The sequence below is a fragment of the Callorhinchus milii genome, unplaced genomic scaffold, assembly GCF_018977255.1.
Source record: "Callorhinchus milii isolate IMCB2004 unplaced genomic scaffold, IMCB_Cmil_1.0 Scaffold18, whole genome shotgun sequence".
Lineage (NCBI taxonomy): Eukaryota > Metazoa > Chordata > Chondrichthyes > Chimaeriformes > Callorhinchidae > Callorhinchus > Callorhinchus milii.
The window spans coordinates 3,947,607-3,962,046 of NW_024704759.1; the positions used below are offsets into that span (position 1 = coordinate 3,947,607).

At 40.5% G+C, this 14,440-nt stretch overlaps 1 protein-coding gene across 1 annotated transcript in view; it reads left to right on the plus strand.

Annotated features, from left to right (window-relative positions):
* The window catches only part of aar2 (AAR2 splicing factor), a 7,628-nt gene extending 1,622 nt beyond the window's left edge, over positions 1 to 6,006 (plus strand). Inside the window, exons 2-4 of the mRNA XM_042341810.1 lie at positions 1,531 to 2,296; positions 3,338 to 3,567; positions 5,268 to 6,006. Coding sequence (XP_042197744.1) covers positions 1,540 to 2,296; positions 3,338 to 3,567; positions 5,268 to 5,438 — 1,158 coding nt within the window. The 5' untranslated portion in view covers positions 1,531 to 1,539 and the 3' untranslated portion in view covers positions 5,439 to 6,006. The remainder of the gene's footprint in view (positions 1 to 1,530; positions 2,297 to 3,337; positions 3,568 to 5,267) is intronic.
* The last annotated feature ends 8,434 nt before the right edge of the window (positions 6,007 to 14,440 follow it).

Consider the following 14,440-nt stretch of genomic DNA (forward strand, 5'->3'; position numbering starts at 1 on the left):
CACACATACCCCCCACACACACACACACATACCCCCACACACACACATATACCCCACACACACACACACATACCCCACACACACACACACACATACCCCACACACACACACACACATATACCCCACACACACACACACACCCCCCACACACACACCCCCCCCACACACACACACATATACCCCCCACACACACACACACATACCCCCCACACACACACACACATACCCCCCCCCACACACACACACACATATACCCCTCCACACACACACACACACATATATACCCCCCCCCCACACACACACACACATATACCCCTCCCTCACATATACCCCCTCCCCACACACATATACCCCACACACACATATACTCCTCCCTCACATATACTCCCCCCCCCCCCCACACACACACACATATACTCCCCCCACACACATATACCCCTCCCTCACATATACCCCCCCCACACACACACATATACCCCCTCATGCACACATACCGCCCCACACACATACCCACATACGAGGACCCACACACACTTCCCAGTGACCCCCCCCTCCCCCATCAGTTTCTGGGGGATGTTGCTGTGGGCAATTTGGCCGCCTTGTTCACCCACAAATTACACTGACAGTCGCTAACCACACGCCTGGCAGCAACGAGCCGTGAAGCGATTTGACACGGTTTGGCATTTCTAGACACTATATCAAATGCAAGGATTATTTTGTTAATCATAGCACCTCATCACGTCGTTGGGACGTCTCGAAGCAATTCACAGGAACGTGTATCTTTTGGGTGAATTTTTAAAATTATTATTATTATAATATTATTATTATATTATTATTATAATAATAATTATTATAATAATATTAATTATTATAATAATAATCCCTTTAGATTTGGGGGTACAGGGGTAATCTCCAACAATACACTCCTGCTGAAAGGTATGGTGTACCCCCCATTTAATAAACTAACGCTTGCCTTGGCCTCAAACCACGATTCGCAGCAACCAATTCTAAGCTGTTCATTCTGCTCGATGTGAAGAAATACTTCCACTTTGTGGTGTCTGCCTTAAACAAAAACCAGAAACTGTCCTCTTGCTTTGCTGCACTGACATACAGTAAAACTCGCATCAGTCTGATGTGTATAAATTGTATAATCGCTTAAATCGTACATCTCCCCGAGTCCCGTTGAATTTCCTATTATTTATATGTTTCACATAACTTACACTTTGCATAAGACATATTCAGTGTATGGTCCCAACTGATACGTGAGATTTACTGTATATGAAAACAGTTCCGGCTTTTAACCTCTCACGTTTAGTATCTTATTTGTGTATTTATTGCGACCACAAAGTACACAGTCAATTCACTTTACAGTATATCCTGTGAAGCGCTTTGAGACGATGTATAAATACATAAATAAATGTGGCCGGTATATTGAAGGATCTGAGCAATTTGGAAATAAATGAAATGTAACAGTTGGTAATAAACACATGCTTTTGTGTCCCCCCCCCCACCACCCCTTTTGGCTGGCAGGTCAGAGATATGGCTGCAGTAGAGATGGACCAGGAATTGGCCCGAAGGCTGTTCTTTGAAGGAGGAACTCTTGTAATACTCGGCGTTCCTAAAGGAACTGAGTTTGGCATTGATTATAACACATGGGAAGTCGGACCAAAGTTTAAAGGGGTAAAGATGATCCCACCAGGAATCCACTTCATGCACTACAGCGCTGCCAGCAGCACAAATGCTCGGGAAACAGGGCCCCGAACTGGGTTTTTTTTCGACATCAAGCAGAGAGAAGTGCTGGTGAAGCGGTGGGACAAGAAAGAGGAAGAAATAGTTTTTGTCACGGTGTCCCAAGCAGAGGTAGAACGGATTCGAGAAAACCTGACTGAACTGGATCAATGTTTGGGGCCTTACCCCTACGAAACAATGAAAAAGTGGGTCTCCTTAACCAACCACATCACGGCTCCTTTGATTCAAAAGCTACAACCTGAAAGTGGAAAAATCTGTGCCTTTGCTGAGGTGCAACCGGAGGTTTTAATGCCACACACAAAGGACCGGGTGGAACAGAATCTCTTGCCTTATGATACTCTGTGCAAGAGCTACGAGGAGGGTATGGCCAGGCTGCCTAAAATGAAGATAAAACCTGGCACTGAGATCCGCTTTAGCAACATCCCAAAACAGAAGTATCCTGATGGGGCAACGCCAGCCGAAATCACAAAATACAACATGGATTTTAGCTTCACCCTGGAGTCTGTAATAAACCAACGGTACTCTGCTTCTCCAAAAGATATTTTGGGTTGGTATTATGTTTAATAGTTGAGGAACTGTGATTAAAAGCAAAGCTTAAAACGATATGAACGATATGAAGCCAGATGTAGTTTTCAACTGTAGCGCTCAATTGCAAGAGGCCATTGTGCCGTGTAAAGCAGCAGAGGTGCAGCTGTTGGGGAGAAGGTTTTATCAGCCAGAGAAGGGTTTGAATCCAGGTCTTGCCTGTAGGGTTAAGAGTCTTCCCGCTTTATCTGTTAAGGACTCGGTGACGAGTTATCCGGAGTGGTAAGCTAGGGATGTGTATAAATACATAAATAAACATGGCTGGGATAGTTAAGTCAGGGTCGAGTTATCAGGAGTTTCCTGTAGTTCTGCAATGAACTAATTCTAATTCAATCTGAGAAACGTGGTTGTCAGGATGTTGCTGGGATCATATAACTGACCCGGGAATATTTGATCCTGACACAATTTGGACAAAATGGAAAAAATGTTCAGCTTCTTCATGCAAGCCTTTCCTTAATTGGATGAGCAAAAGTGTATTGCAAATGTTCAGATTGACTGGACATTTATTTAAACATATTTTGACCTTGCTGTTTGTGAAGCAAAGGGTTCAATAAAACTGGTTATAAAAAAAAATCACATTTGCAATGCTGGAATGCTTTGGGTAAATCAGAATATCTGTGATATAACAGAATGTGCAGCCCATATTTTAAATGAATTGGATTAAACTGAAAGAACATATGCGCAGTCCAATTTAAAGAGCAATAACCATTGAACAAGAAAGAACCATTACAAGCATTAAAATGAAGCTTAACATTACTGAAATAAACCTTGATTCACTTAATATGTCATTTGGACTGGGATAGCTGCACCATCTGTAAAATAACAGATTAGTAAATGTTTTAACCAGTTTGCTTAATGTTGCTTGGGACAAGGATAAAGCCAAGAATGCAAATGTTATTTTGTATTGCACTGAATTATGCTGTTTCAGTTCTTTTCCTTATCGGAACTGTGTGCATTGCTGTGATGCAGGATGCTTTGAACCAATTGTGTTGTGCACTTGCAGGTGAATTGCAATTCTCTTTTGTTTGCTTCCTAATTGGAAATGTCTATGATGCATTCGAGCACTGGAAGGATCTACTTCAGCTGCTGTGTCACTCCGAAGAGGCTGTGGGGAAACGGACCGATCTCTACACTCTCCTCATCTCAGCCTTGTACCACCAGCTCAGCGAGATTCCTGCTGACTTCTTTGTGGACATCGTCTCCAAGGATAACTTCTTGACCACGACTTTGCAGGTAGGAAGGGTTTTGAATTGCGCTGTACTGAGATTCTGAATTATTTGAGTTACAATTTTGCTTCAGTGTGTGAAATAAAGTTCAAGAAATACAAATTGCTTCAACTAAGTGCATCTGTATGAAAGTGGAAGGCAGCATGAAAAGCACTGTTAAGCGGGAGCAATTTAACCCCTTTGGGGACCCAAACTACTTGTTTAATAGTATTCCTTGCATTTGATAACAACAACTTCCATTTAAACAACATCCCTCACACAGGGATGTGAGCGCGTCCCAGAGCGCTTTGATATCGCACCTTATCACATTGTTGAGACGTCTCAAAGCACATCACAGGCTGTACTTAAAGTGGATTAACTTTGTATTTTGTGAGCGAATCGCGGCAACCAGTTGCTCACAGGCACTGTCCCAAAAACAGTTAATTTTATTTGGGGGATTGTTGGCCAGAACACCGGGAGAAACTCCCTCCTCTTTTCGAATACTGCCATGAGATCTTTAATATCCACCTAAACAAATAGACAGGACCTTGGTTTAATGTCTCATCTGAAGGATGGCACCTCAGACAATGCAACATACCCTCAGCACTGCATTGGAGTGTCAGCTTAGACTATTTGATGCCAAGTACCATTGGTGGATTTGAACCCACGATCTTCTGACTCAGAGGCAAAAGTACTACCACTGCGCCAATGCTTATACTCTGTACTGTTCAGTACTTCACTTGTTAGGATTTTTTTTTAATATGCTTTATATTGAGATGTCTCGAAGACATGTTAAGGCACTATATCAAATGCAAGGATTATTATTATTATTATCTGATGCTCTAAGTTGCCGTTGGCCATTTGATCTACTTCCAACTGCTAGCTCATGTGATGAGATTTTTCTACCCTTTAATTGGTTATTGATTCGCCTTTAGCAGGAAAATTTGTTTTTGCAGAATTTCTGCTTCCCACTTGAAACAATCCTTTTGCAATTGAATCTTGTCTCTATCTACATTCTTTGGGTAATGTGATAAACCGTTCTGATCAGGGGATATTCTGCTTTGAGTTTTGTGGTTTCATGAGAATTGTACGAGTTTTTCAGACAGGATAAAGCAATTAAGAATATTTATGTGGTTCAGAGGAACAGTATTTTGTAATCTTATAGTTCTGATCCACTTAGAAAACTGATCTCTGCAGCTGAAGGAAGAATAGCTGCAGCAAAGCCGAGGAATTATTAAGCAAGGAAGAATTAATATGTTTTGATGTTGGGCAGACACAATTCAGTACTACGTCTGTAGAATATTGATATCTGGCCCATATGATGATGTGGGCACTATTGTACGAGCATTCATTATCTAGGGTTATTTGTGCAGATTTGTCAAAAAGCCAGGTGTCAGTGACCATACTCTGAGCGCTTTTTGTTTGCACGTACATATTTTTCGGATTTAATAATATTAAATTATTAAGTAAAATTAATAATAGTATATTAAATAAATTAATAATAGTAATTTGGTCACTTAATCCACGATTGTTTGTGGGACACTGTACGCAATTGGCTGCCGTGATTCGGCCATCAATATACAGTGAATTCACTTAACAGTATATCCTGTGAAGCGCTTTGAGACGCCTCGAAGACGAGATAAGGTGCTATATCAAATGCAAGGATTATTATTATATAAACACAAGCAGTTGTTGGTGTTAAATGTATTTCCTTTTATTTTAAACCAGGAGTTCTTTTCATACATGCACAGTCCGATGGTGGATGAAGCTCTGCAGAGGCGAGTTGGAAAGTTTAAAGCTCACTTAACCCGTAAGTTCAAGTGGGATTTCGATGAAGAGCCTGACGACTGTGCTCCTGTGATGGTCGATCTGCCTGAAGGAGTTGTGTCATCGGACTGATCAATGGCTCGGAAAGTAGACTCGTTGTAAAAGTTGTTTTTAGCTATTTGTTGGAGGTCTTGCGCGTGTTTAATAATGCATAAGTGTCTTAAGATAACTGTTTGTGCGCAATTGGCTACCGCGTTTCGCCCACAAAATAATAAGGCGCTTTATCAAATGCAAGGATTAGTATTTACATTTGTTTAAGTTTTGTCATTGGAAAACTAAAATATTGTTCCCAATGTTATGCAATGTTGAATTCATAGCACAAGTGGTAACTGTCTTATGATTTACTTATTATGAACTTGTTGAGGTAGATTAGCATTTTGTTTTTTAAGTGAATTGTACATTGACTGTTGATGCAATATAATTGAACCAATGTACAAAATATGTGTTGATCAGTAACTTTTTTTTAAAACATTCTGTTACTTTGAAATTTTGTCTTTTTTTTAAATATATTAAAATTGCATTGGGTGATATCAGGCAAAAAAAGGGATATTTTGAAAGTAGCTGTAACCCCCAAACTCACACACTTGTAATATAATTCCTTTTCAGGTTAATCACTGATCAAATAAATCTTTATACGATCGCATTGGTGTTCAGAAAGTTTTCAGTTGAGTCGCTCTGCACCCATGAAAAGACTCACTAAAGTGGTCAAATTACCATTGTTGAGTGTAATGTGTTCGGAAATGATTTTTTACTTGAGTGGAGAATGTTAGCAAGCTTCTTTGGAGTGATTTGCATGTCATTATTACTATCAGTTCACTCAGTTGGATTGCTGTCAATGAACACTTTTCATTTGCCCACATGTCTGCCACTTCCAGTTGTGCTTTGGCTTGAAATATCTTGCTAGTCAGCAGCTGTAATTTGTGCTGTGTTAGCCTGGTCTGAAGCTGGGCTTCTCACCTCAACTTCTGCGGATATTTGATGGAAATGATTGATGATTAACCTTGCTCTAAAGTCATACAAACGTGATCCTATGACTGTCTTAATATGCTTTGAGATGCTGAGGGTGGGAAGCTCATCTGCAAAATAAAATTGATCATTCATTTCATGTCTGTTTGTAGGACAATTACTGTGCACAAACTGCCTGCCATGTTTGCCCACAAAATACACAGTCACTTCACTTTACAGGAAATCCTGTGAAACACTGAGACGTCTTCCAAATCAAATGTAAGGATTAGCATTATTATCATTAATCATTTATTTCTTGGATTTCAGTATTTTAGGCCAGTCAAGTGGTCAGCTTGTGAAAAGTGCCAATATGCACATCTTGCTCGAATATAAAATCTATGAACTTGGCTGCAGTTCTGTCTCCGAAGGTTTGGAACAATATCTTGATCAGGGTCCCTCCTGATCAGTTGAGTACTTTGCCTCTCCTGGCCCAGGCAACATCGATGTGAGGACATCTTGCTCTGTTGACAACTGAAGGAATAGATGAAATTGGCCTGCCGAAGAGCAAAAAAAAACAATGGCACAACAGACTTCAAAATACAGACAGATGTCATCTGAATTCAATGAGTCCATGAGGAATCACGGCCTTTGGACAAGCCCCTTGTGAGGTCTTGCCATGCATAATGCACCACCATAAGAGCAGATGCCTTGTGATCCATGTTACTGGTTTGCGTAACAAACTTTAGGCACTGCAGCAGAATCTTCCAGTTTCTGATCTAGGATCCCATTATGCACAGTACATCTGTGATGGACAGCTTGACCCTGATAAAAGTACAGATGCGCAAAACTGAGCGGTATCATAGACAGCAATAAATTAATGCACGATCATGATATATAGCACCTTAATTCTTCAGCAGGTGAACCGAAACAAAGGCATATTGGGACCAAGTCAATGAAAACCAGAGCTACGTGTCCAACCTTGTGGATTTCTTCTTAAAAGGGAAAATTTATGTATAAGCAATTGCACAGTACCTTGTTAAGTTTATTGCTTGTCAAGATTTCCCTGCCCATCTCGGGGCAATTTTCAATATACTTATGAAGCTCACAGACTTTACACTTGCACCCGGCAAATCACATCGGGTAAATAATTAATAATCATTTGTTATTTCGAAAGTCATAGTTTTTCTTGAGGTAAATTGGAGTCGCTGGTTGGGGAAAAAGCACCCTGAAACCTGTTTTGCCATGCTGCGAAAAATTATATGCTGCAGGCTACTTGTGTGCTTTGGTTTAAGTTAGCGACTGATTGTGCGATCCAAAAAAATAAGGCTTTAACCACAGACAGCTAGCAGGTTGTTCTAATGACCATTGACTTGCTGAAATTGCTGGTATAATGACGAGAAGTTTCTCATGTGCGTCAAAAACACAATTATTTTAATCTTTGGGAACTTTGCCAGACTTGAGTCTTCTGGCTATGAATATTTTTTCCCCCACCAGAAAAATGATTTGTTAAAACGTGATTATTTTAGAGACATAATTAACTGTAACGGTAAGCATTCTGGTTTGATTTCTCGGGATCTACATTGTTGGAGGAAACAAATGAACTGATTTGATTGGAGAGGTTGTGTCGTTAGGACACTTGGGTGTGCATGGCATTAATTTAATAATCTCATTGCTATAAAAGCAATGCTTATAATTAAGTCTTTTCTGTTACTTTTCATAGTTAAGTAAGGACATTTTGATTATTTTGCCCTTCATTTGTCTCTGAAGGCAGCACTTAATGCCGGCGTGCTGTTTCACAAGTGTTGCCAACCTCTGGAGTCTCCTCTCACGTGGCTGTTCTTCATGTGTGGATCCAGACAGTGAGCGTTGTCAAGCGAGTTGACCCCAGGCCGTGTGGAAGATAAGAGCCAAGGCTTGTCTAACCTTGGCAATATCTATTTTCCAGCAGAGGTCACTTAGAACTCCTTGGAGCACTCTGCTGTCATTGCACAACAATCTGCTTCGTGTTACACCTGCATGTGCAAACCAAAGCAGGAAATTTATTAGCCCAAACTGAAGTCATAAATTGTGTGGAACAACAAGCAATGCAGTTATTGAAGACAGGCGCTTAAAAAAGTTTCAGCGTAATTCATTGTTTCGCATCCACTGTTTTGGAAAATATGATGTCCTCAGATGAAAAGCACAGTCAGGAAACAACGTTAAACAAGAGATTAATCATAAAGGGGATAAAATTAAAACGTTGCACAATTACTTGAGGAGTCATTTTTGACTCCTGCCTGAGCTTTCGTTTAAAAATATGTTCTTCGGGGAAAGAAAGCCCTTTGGGAGTTTGATTTCTTTTCACTGTGCTTCCAGGCTATGTTAGAAAACTCAAAGAAAAACTACAGATAGTAAATATGCTTTAACACACATCAACTGCTGTCTTCTTAGCTCATCCACCTTGGTGCTGTACATAAAAGAATCTGGATATCAGAGCTCCTCCATTTACTTTATGGGGAGAATAATCCATAGAAATTTGAGTTAATTCTGAACCAGCTGATACTGGTTAAACACCTAATGTTTAGGTAAGACAGTGGAAGCTGCTTTAGCCTGATGCCAATTAACCTTGGACACCAGATAAACTGGACAAAACACCCGGCCTGATTCATTTGTATTCTAATTTATTTTGAATACGCCTGTTAATTCAGTTAATCTGGATTACCACTGTACTGCATTTTCCTTTTTTTTATATAGCACCTTATTACTTCTTCACGACGTCTCAAAGCGCTTCACAGAATATACTACAAAGTGACTTAATTGTGCATTTTGTGGGCAGAACAATTGACAGACAATTGTGCACAGCAGTCACCTGGAACATGTTTTAAATTGCCGATCCGAGTCCAATCACAGTTCCAAGTTCTTGCAGGTGTTTGTTGCAATTGTAGCAGGTTGTGTTCAGAAAGGGTTTCAGAGATTTCCGTGTGTTGGAACGTTGGGAGTCTGGATTTTAAAACACTTTACACTGACTCATCTCAAGATAAATTGTCGAATTCAAGCCAACGAGTCTCCCTGCTGAGATCAGCCCAGATTTTGGTTTGATTCTGGGACCTTCTCAGTCTGTATCAGTCATTTTGAAGCACAGAGACAATGGAGAGAGCAGAGCAGAAATAACCCCCATTAACCTGCAGTTCATCCAGTACCATCTCTAAATTGGCCCCAGTATGAAACTCACTTCTCAGGTAATCTTTTTTTGAAAGTTTTTTGAAGGAGCCATTGGAAACAGAGAATCTGGCAAATCTCCCATGTTCTGGGAAAAAAAGAAGCTTTAGGTTGGAAATGTTTTCATACTGCGTAAAGAGATTACACAAGCAATTTGGATTCTCCTTTTGCTTCCTACCCCAGCGTGGTGGATTGCACAACTGTTGTCTGAAACGTGCCCTGGTTTAAGTCAAAAGAACATGAAGCAGAATGGGTAAGTTCCACACGTTATTTTTCTAGCGTGCCTTATTCTGGTTAAATTCCCATTTTTAACGATTATTATTCAAAGCACCACCACACTTAGCTTTGGAACACATTACTTCCATTTACAGTCAGTTGATTCAATGGCAAATTTCAAAAGACTGGTATAATGTAGAATACGATTACTGTCTCAATCACAGTTAACTGCGTGTTTATTTGGACGTTACCTTTGCTTTGATACCAGTTTGTTTCCATCAATGCGGTGTATGTATGTAATAGCTGCACTGCTCTTATCTCCTTGGCCGGGGAAAGCTTCACTTGGTGTCAGTGTAATCAAGGAAGATTATGTATTCAGTTTGACTGACATTTCCTCTGATTATCATATTAAGATTTGGCTAGGAGGCAGGTGAAATGTATTGGAATTGGTGCTATGTCCATGAACTAACGTGTGGATTTGTAATAATTTACATGTTTATTACTTATAGATTCTCCTTTCTCTCCCGCCACCTCTCCCCCCCCCATACCCCCGCACCACCGCCCCCCCCCCTCTCCCAACCACACGAACACATTTGGATTCACAATAATTTAAAACACCAATGGCCATCTTAATGTAATCAGTATTCCTGCTTGAATTTCTGTTTGTGTGCCAGTCCTTGTTGCAATCTCTCCGTGTAAAGTGGCGTTTTGATGTGGTTTCTGTTACAAAAATGCTCCCCATAGAACAACAACAAGATCACATTTATAGAGCGCCTTTCACGTTGGGAGGACATTCCAAAGGCGCTGAAAGCCAGGCAACGGGTACACTTTAATGTGAGCTACCTCACCTCGTAAGCTACCACCAGGATGCAAATTGATTATTGACTCCAAAGTAGAAAGGTTTGGTGGGCCAGATTGAAAGTGATCTGATTCCCAACAGTCATAGGGCTTGTCCTGGCATTTGAAGCTCATTAGGGATACAGCACACTGCTGTCACATTGTGACACTGTTCTCAGCCAGGTGATGAACAGGGACCAAGAAAATGCTGGAAAGCAGCGGACAGTGTAACATAGGTCGTGGAGCACATTGATACTGCAGAGGGATGTCCCGTTTCATCACACTGCTGGGCAAGGGTGAAACCAGCCCTGCAAGTCTGATAGAAACAGTAACTGAAACATTACAGCAAAACATTTCAGTTCAATGGTTGAGTGAATTAGGGGGCTTTGGGCTGGAATAATTTATTTATCTGTATTACTGAAGCAATTCATTATTTAATCATTTCAGAATTGTGTTTTGCTCAGCTGTTTTTTGCCGAATTAAATATGTGGTGAATGTTTAATTTATTTCGTCGGAGGAGAAGAATTTCAATTCGAAGACATCTGGCTACTGATTTTCTCCGTGGGGAGTGGGAAATTATTTAATCATTTGGCGGTATAAATAAATTATTTACTGACATGTTTGATCAAGCTGCCTGAAAAATTGTAAGTTATTTAACAGTGCTTCTCTTTATTCATGTAGTCTAGAGTTGGTCATTATATAGATTTGGGCTGTCAGTGAATTTAAACCCTCATTCAAGACCATTTAATTATTCAAGTCAACAGCACATATCCCGGAGTCCAGAGAGGATCATCAATATTATTCACTCTTGCCATTCACAAGCTCAAACTTTGCTAAGATCTAGCTAATCTTTATATATTTTTCACCTGCGCTGTCCACCTCAAGTGGTTTTGACAGCAAATCAGAATACAGTTAGCTCACTGAGTTAATTCAGTTGCTTATCAGCAATTGGAAAATCAAGACATAACAGAGTTGTTTATGGCAATCAACTGGACCTCAGTCGGGAGTGAGTTCAGGTGTTCGATTCATAATTGTTAAGATATGCAGGGAAGATAGGATCAATGACATTCAAGAGGTATTAGCTGGTGAGGCTATCAGGTTAAGAGTACATGCCAATTTATAGGAAATAATAATCAACAGTCCCCATGCTCACCCAGGACATCCTCCTGACATGAAAGGTGCTTAAATCAATGCAATTTTGTTGTTGTTGTTGTTGAGTTAAAATGCTTGCATATTTGTGTTTATTTTGTTATAAGCATACAGATGAGATACGTCACAAATAGTGATTTGAGTTTTAGGTTGCATTAGCACATTTTCAGACCAGCCAATTGGGTAGAAATAAGATATTAGACTATACATCACTAACCTTGAGTGCTTGCCAAGGAGATTTGTGAATATAAAGTCCCTTGATTATACAATGTGCAACTTTGGGACCAGGCTTGATTGCTTTCTGACAAATAGATCGAGATGTTTTTTTCTCTCGATGTATCTAACCTAACTCCGGAACAAATAAACCAAAAAAATGATGAAAGCCATCCAAGCAGGCGACAGCTGATTCATTATTGGAAATAAGGATTGATGGCTTATGAGTTAACATCCTCATTTTCCTGTCTGCTTTTGTTGATTTCTGAACTAAAACATTCAGGTTAAGCAGCCTGTGCTGATAAGACCACCAAGAGAACTACCTCCTAAGAAGCCGCAAAGATAAATACAGTGAAGGAATTGAATTGAACTTAAGACGCTTACGGATATATCTTGAGCTGTTACCCATCTTGCTGAAAATATCTATTCAGCTTGCTCGGCCTCAATAATTCCTTCAAATGAACTCCCTTAATTTCATTAACGAAAAAAAATCACAAATATCACTTTTCCCTTTTTGAAAAAAAAACCTGTTATGGGATCATGTCTCTTTTAGGACTCTGGCTCCAGCCTCCTGCTTGTCCTCGTGCCCTCCGTTCTACCATCGGTGGCCACGCTTTCAGCCATTACACCCCAAAACTCTGGAACACTCTTCCTCCATCCCTCCGCCTTGCCCACGCCATCCCCATCTTCAGGTTGCGCCTGAGGATCTTCCTCTTCAATCGTGCCTATGGTCACCTCCCCCGGTTTGGCATCGTGCTCTGCCACTGTCAAGTGTTCTGGGACACTGGCCTTCGTGAGTGGCGCTTACAACTGCAAGTTATTGTTGAAACGTAAGATTTTAGTGTGAAATATCTGCACTTGAACTCTCTTGCCAAGTACCAACTGCTCCATTGAGCTTCTCAGTTCCAACCCACAAGTAAGACTTGTCTTCAATTTCTTTTTAATTAACCAATTCTGTGTAGCAGTTAAACAGAGGTAAGTGGTTTGAGATTTCTTGCCAATTCATTGCTTATTTGCATAACTTTGTTTTTTTTGCAACCATTAATCAGTAGTTCCACATTTCCACTGAGTTTATCCACTTCCTTTGCACAGCTAGCTGTTGGCATTGTGTGTAATTTTTCTCAGGTTTGATGTGAGCTGTGGAGTTCACATCAAATCGTCCCCAGTCAAAGTGCAAAGTGTTTCTCTTCATATTAATCTTCTAGATTATGATCTATTATAATGTTATTTTGTAATCATTTGATATAGTGCCTTATAATAATAACAATAATATTAATCCTTCATTTGATATAGCTCCTTATCACATCTTCGGGACGTTACCCCAGAAAATGCGATCTGCCAATTGACTAACAACAGGGTTCTGCTTGGTAAACAGAGGCGTGTGGAGTAAGGAAACTTGCCCAACATTTCGCCCTGCTGGGAATTGAACCCAGGTCTCTCGCTTGCGAGTGCTCTAACCACAGTGCTACAGGACTCCATGTTCAACATTGTCCAACTCAAAGCACTTCACAGGATTTTACAAAGTAGTGACTATTTGTAGGCGAATGCAGCAGCAAATTTGCACACAGCGATGTCCCACAAACAGCGTTGAAGAGAATGATTAACTTTTGTATCTGAGGGATTGATGGCTTGGACACCAAGAGAAACCCCCTTCTCTTTTTTCAGTAGTGCCACAGGATCTTTAATGGCCACCTGAACAGGCAGGTGGGACCTCAGGTTAACATTTCATCTGAAGGATGGCACTTCCAACAACTCAGCTCTCCTCCAACACACCAGTGGGATGTCAACCTGGACTGTAAGCTTAAAGTCACGATATGGAGCTTGAACTCACAGCTTGTGACTGAGATGTGAGAGTTGCTACTAACTGAGCCGGGCTGACACTATTCCTGATTCAGACACTCGCGGTACTGTAGATAAGCCCTTTCCATCTTACAAATTTGTTGGCAACTTACTTCCACTAACTGCTTCCAATTATCATCCATCCAAGAGTGGCAGCTTATTATTTCAGAGAAGTATTTCCTCCCCCACTCCTCAACTCCAGACTACTCACCTCCATACGTGCAAGGTGTTTAGCAATCCTGGTTTGGCCAGGATTATTTTGCCATGCTCTGGAGAGCATTGTGCATCCAAGAATTTATTCTCAGGGCTGGTAGATTTCAATGTTACGTACTCGGATTCAGACTCGATTGACAAGACAAGATTGTGCTCTATTGGACTATCAACCGTACATTCTTCCTGTCCTCCCCACAGCTTTCAAAGCAAAATGTTTTTAATAGTGGCTGTCATGGCTGTTTGTGAAACATGATTTATACTCTCAATGTGAGCCACCTGTCTTAGTCAGTTCTGCGAGTGGAATGGCGATCTTAAGTACGGCGATATTTTATTCCAGACAATCTGAATTTAGATGCAATGGTGACTTATTTAGACAAGTGAGACCCAAAATTGCATGCACAGCCATTTATCATGGATTAAGCGGCCTCAAATGAAAAGAGTTTAGTTTCAAATCAGAAATAATT